This window comes from Primulina huaijiensis, chromosome 5, assembly GCF_012295235.1.
Source record: "Primulina huaijiensis isolate GDHJ02 chromosome 5, ASM1229523v2, whole genome shotgun sequence".
NCBI lineage: Eukaryota > Viridiplantae > Streptophyta > Magnoliopsida > Lamiales > Gesneriaceae > Primulina > Primulina huaijiensis.
Genome location: NC_133310.1, coordinates 19,946,018 through 19,952,017, shown reverse-complemented (window position 1 = coordinate 19,952,017; position 6,000 = coordinate 19,946,018). Strand labels below are relative to the sequence as shown.

At 33.6% G+C, this 6,000-nt stretch overlaps 1 protein-coding gene across 1 annotated transcript; it reads left to right on the top strand.

Moving 5' to 3' along the window:
- Window positions 1-2,487: 2,487 nt before the first annotated feature.
- Window positions 2,488-5,011, top strand: LOC140976907 (tubulin beta-7 chain). Its single transcript, XM_073441319.1, has 3 exons — window positions 2,488-3,003; window positions 3,548-3,817; window positions 4,123-5,011. The coding sequence occupies exons 1-3, from the start codon at window positions 2,610-2,612 to the stop codon at window positions 4,794-4,796; spliced, it is 1,338 nt and encodes a 445-aa protein (XP_073297420.1). The 5' UTR covers window positions 2,488-2,609; the 3' UTR covers window positions 4,797-5,011.
- The last annotated feature ends 989 nt before the right edge of the window (window positions 5,012-6,000 follow it).

Here is a 6,000-nt window from a genome sequence, read left to right as displayed (position 1 = left end):
AATTTTCTTCAAATCTTCTAATCCGGTCCACGACTGGAATATTTGGTCCTCTTCTAAATTGCACTAGAAATGTTCTGGAAATGATAAGTGAATGTCCAAGTAAACATGATTTCAACAACAAACAAAATAAAGATAGATGATCCAAAACCCGCACAAATATGGCACGCTAGACTATGTCACATTTAAATAGCCATGGCACATAAGGGATACATCTCATGGGGTGGGAACGAGCCATAAACCAGGCCCACTTTAATAATATCAAATATTAACAAAATGAATAAAACAGTAAAATATCCTAACATACACCTAACACATTGGTCAAGGCTCTCGATCATCCTTATTTATTTATTGTTGAATGTCATATTATGATATATGTGATATATAGTAGTATGCATGTATATTATTAAATAATATAGTTGCATGAATCCTGCAAGCATACAAACATGGCACGTGTTTTTTTTAAAATTAAAATCCCTCATTTTGAATATGATTCAAAATTTATATCAAACCGAAAAAGTAAAAATTAAAAGAGTTTAATTTTTTCTTGCCTTCCATCAACCGTGGTTGCATGTTGATCGCTACCCGCGGACAGTGTCTGGCTCATATTATTGGGGAGGCCTGGACGCCGGAAAGCTGTGACTTCCACCNTTGGGCGGAAAAAGGAAGGACAGAAGTTGTGGAGTCAAAGCATTTCTCACAGCCAATCCCCGCAAAATCGTCGGGGGACCGTTACACCCCCACATCAAAGAGAAATAATTTATTAGTGATTTTTTTAATTTTGAAGAATAATTATTTTGTAAATAAATCAATGTTTCTCCAACTTACTGTTAATTAATGACAAAAATTTATATGAGACGGTCTCACGGGTCGTATTTTGTGAGACGGATCTTTTATTTGGGTCATCCATAAAAAAAATATTACTTTTTATGCTAAGAGTATTATTTTTTATTGTGAATATCGTTAGAGTTGACCCGTCTCACAAAAAATCTGCTCTTAATTGATTTGACGAAGTTTAAAGAAATTTATGATTTTTTTCTTACTCTAATCTTAATCACGATAAAAAAAAGGTTAAACAAATTGATAATTTCAAACACTCGTTTTTTTGTTCGTCATATTAAATTATGAAAATATCACGACTCTTACTTTTTATGTATCATTTGATGACACCGTTTAATTACGAAAATATCACATTTTCTTTTTTTTTCTTTAGTGAATATTTATTTGCAAAAAACCCACTTTTTATTTTATCATTTTTTTGTTACAGAAATCAAATAGTAGAAGCATGTAACGCGTGCGTTTGACTATTAGTTATCGTAATTGCTCATTAGCATTAATCAATAAATTTATAAAATTTTCATAAAGACTATATAATCTTTGGTTCTCACAAAATCTTAAATTTTTTTAAAAAATCAAATTCTTGAAAGTGTCATGAAACAACAAAAAGGCGATCTTGAAACTAAATAAAATATAACTTATTCAGATTATTAGATAATAAATTAAATTAAACACTGGAAATAACAAAAATACACCATATAAAGTTGGTATGAATTGGATTTTGGATATTACTATAAGAACTTGACTGTTATTGTATTTTTAAGGGAATGATTATATTTTTTTATAATTTGTATTTTTTTCACTTTTATATTTATCAACCGTGATTTACATTTTTAATCATATAATTTGAATGTTTTTGTTTTTATTTTTTTATCTTATCAACAATTCATTGGCTTGTTTAGTCATGTAAAGTGCAAGTTTTTTTAATAATCGTATTATCAATCCTTAATTTTAATCATGTTTATATACACTTTTGTTATATCACATTATCGGTGGACATAAAAATAAATGGTTGATGCGCATAATAAAAAATTATATATATATATAGTAAGTCATTTGTGATAGTATCACATATCGTTATTCGTGAGATAAATCAACATTGTCTATAATTATAATAAAAATTAATATTTTTTATGAGTGATCCAAATAAAATATATATATTACAAAATTAAGTCGGAAGATCATTTTCGTTGTGTATCTATACTATTATATTAAGTGTGAGAACATGATAATAACTACCTAGAGAGACACCAAATTTTTTTCCAATTTTACCCTTATACGATATTAATATTACACTTTTGTTTTTTGTTTTTTGTTTTTGTTTTAATTTCAACACACACTTTTATTTTTATTTATTTTTATTTCAACAATTTAAATATCAATTTAGTCCTTTCATAATTTGTCAAATTTCACTTTAGTCCATCGATAATAATAAAAAAGATTGTACACACACGCATCGCGTGTGCATAGTAACTAATATATATTAAAAATTAGGTTCTATCTTTATGCCAGCGACAGTTAGATCTGTGGTCTCACCATCTTCATGTATTATTATTATTATTATTATATTATCAACAAAAAGAGAAAGGGCTATTTAGTATTTACAATAATAATTATTTTAAAATAAATAATTAATTCGTAAATCCCACCCTAGCTAAAGTTGATCTGTGCAGGTCTCTCTCTCCATTTTCTCTCATCCGCTCCTCCCAATCTACTGGATTAAACTCGCCATTTTCCATTTCTCCGTCTTCATATTCTGCAACCGATCCGAGAATATGAGAGAAATCTTGCATATCCAAGGTGGTCAATGCGGCAACCAGATCGGCGCCAAGTTCTGGGAGGTGATCTGTGACGAGCACGGCATCGATCAGGCTGGAAGATACAGCGGGGATTCCGATATACAGCTCGAGCGCCTCAATGTATACTACAATGAGGCCAGCGGCGGAAGATACGTACCCCGTGCTGTCCTCATGGACCTTGAGCCTGGTACTATGGATTCCGTCAGATCTGGTCCTTTTGGACAGATCTTCAGGCCTGATAATTTTGTTTTTGGTCAGTCTGGTGCCGGGAACAATTGGGCCAAGGGGCATTACACCGAGGGAGCGGAATTGATTGATTCCGTCCTGGATGTTGTTCGCAAAGAGGCCGAGAATTGTGACTGCTTACAAGGTTTGATTTTGATTTTGATTTTGGTTTTGTTTTGACAGGTCTACGCTTTTGTTTGAAGATCTCCTTATAAATGACCGTGGTTTAATGATTTTTTTATAATCCTATTGTTGACAACGTGCTTTATGCGTTTAAGTTGCTTTGGTTGTGTTTTTTTCGTTATGGTTGTTTGTTGTTTAAGCGTTATTTTAAGTTGTGTGCGTATGTGATTCTGCGGTACGCTGTTTATGCATTTGATCTGATGTAATTTGGCTCTTTGTTGAAATTGTAGTTGTGTTGACCTGACTGCAGAATTCCTGTAATCTCATTTGATTGAAGCGTTTCTTAACTAACTGTTTTTTTTTTGCTGTAGTTTTGTGGTAGATTTTACTTGCATTTCTCGGGCTTATTATGTTGGTTTACAATTCAAATAAACACTTCATTTTTTCTACAGATTGCCATCCTATTCTTTTATTTTTGCTACCGGGTCTTCGCGGTTTTCTGTTTTTTAGGCGGTTGTGAAAGTGATTGCCCATGATTGTGTAACGTTAAAGTATTTTATTCACAGGATTTCAGGTCTGTCATTCTTTGGGGGGAGGCACTGGATCTGGTATGGGCACTCTTTTGATTTCCAAGATAAGAGAGGAGTATCCAGACCGCATGATGTTGACATTTTCGGTCTTTCCTTCGCCAAAGGTATCGGACACTGTTGTTGAACCATACAATGCCACCCTTTCTGTCCATCAACTTGTGGAGAATGCAGATGAGTGCATGGTTTTGGATAATGAAGCCCTCTATGATATTTGCTTCCGTACTCTCAAGCTCTCCACCCCTTCATGTGAGCACATTCATTCATTTATTTATCCATGTACTTCTGCTTTGACCCAAGACTTTAGTTTTGGGAGGGGGACCTTTTTCCTCGCCCCTCTTTGTTGGGTCTGCACATCAGCACATGCTTGTATTGTTATATCTTGTGCCAAAATCAGTTAGGATCTGGACTTCGGGGGATGCTACACCGGGTCATCTCCCCACCATCTTCCTTTCCCCACCCATAGACACAACCTAAATATTACTAATTGATTGTACAATGTTTTTATTTGGCAGCATAGTGTTGCTGATGTAATCAACATTGTGATTTTTCAGTTGGAGATCTCAACCACCTAATATCAGCTACCATGAGTGGTGTCACTTGCTGTCTCCGCTTCCCAGGGCAGCTGAACTCCGACCTAAGGAAACTTGCTGTTAATCTCATTCCATTCCCCCGTCTTCATTTCTTCATGGTTGGGTTTGCACCTTTAACCTCCAGAGGCTCCCAACAGTACCGTGCTCTCACAGTCCCCGAACTGACTCAACAAATGTGGGATTCCAAGAATATGATGTGCGCTGCTGACCCACGTCATGGTCGCTATTTGACTGCCTCAGCCATGTTCCGTGGCAAGATGAGCACCAAAGAGGTCGATGAACAGATGATTAACGTTCAAAACAAGAATTCATCATACTTTGTCGAATGGATTCCAAACAATGTTAAGTCTAGTGTTTGTGACATCCCTCCTAAGGGCCTGAAAATGGCATCTACTTTCATTGGAAACTCTACTTCAATCCAGGATATGTTCAGGCGTGTTAGTGAGCAATTTACTGCCATGTTTAGGCGTAAAGCTTTCTTGCATTGGTACACTGGCGAGGGAATGGATGAAATGGAGTTTACTGAGGCAGAGAGTAATATGAACGATCTTGTGGCCGAGTATCAGCAGTACCAGGATGCTACAGCTGATGAACAATACGAGGACGATGAGGAAGAAGAGGAGGTTGCAAATTGAAATGTGCGTCTTTCAACTTGCCATGGTGTGCCCAAATCTCAGTTTGTTACTGCGTTTTCTATGCGTGCCTTATGTTGATGTAATATAAAGAAAATTTAGATTTATGTTGTGTGTGATTTGTGGATCGTGTTCGACATTGTGTTATTTTTTCTTTCTTCATTTGGGGCTTGAATTTGATATATACATACATATATATATAATTCGATTCTGTTGTACTTCCATTCGCTGACAATGGTGAGTAGGAATTTTTTTGAAATTTTCCACGATTTAAAAATGAACAAAAGAAAAGAAATGAATTGGAAAATTATATTTTTTGTCATTTATATTTATCTTTTTATATTATAATTTTGATATTTATGTTATCAAATTTTTGTCTTTTACTATATCTTTCAAATTTCGACGATTTCAATTCCTTTTCAATTAAATTGTTATTTTGTGATTTTAGTCATTTATGTTATCTAAAGTTTAGATAGTGTATCTTCCAAATTTTGACTATTATAGTTCTTTTTTTCATTTGAAATGATGATTGTTTATATGGATGACAGTGTTACATCTGTGTTGTATTGATGTCGTATTAACTGTACGTAGAGGGAAAATAATTAAGATAATGATAATAACCAAAATAATTAAGACAACAAAGTGCGACTGAAATTTGAAAAATACACGATCAAAATTGTTTTAAAAAAAAATAAACATGGCAAATTTCCGATGGTTTTCCCGAAGTCAAATTTCCTTTCTTGTTTGCGCCCGCTGGTTGATGTCTAAAATGAGCTTTAGGACATGATCTATTTAAAACCAAACATTTTATTTCAATGTGATCGTTTTCGAAAAGGCATAAATACAAAAATTGATGGAAAATTAAAATATTTCTCAGGCTCTCATGGTAACAAAAAATAAAAATTTGACAATCCTGAACGTTAATTTAAAAAAAGATTAAAACAATCAAATCAAAGCATACAGTTGTATTTTCATGAACTACAACTGCCATAATGCATAACAAGAGATAATGGTCAATAAAACTTGAATTCGAGTCCCGACTATCTCAAATAAGTTGTGTTAATTTTATTTATTTATTTATTAAAAAAATAAGAATGAAAAAGCTAAAATGTCCTTAAGTTCGCTCCATCTTATTCAATTTAAAAATTCATACTCCCTTCAATTCAAATAAAATGGTGGAGGGTCGAATATATTGTAATGACACCAA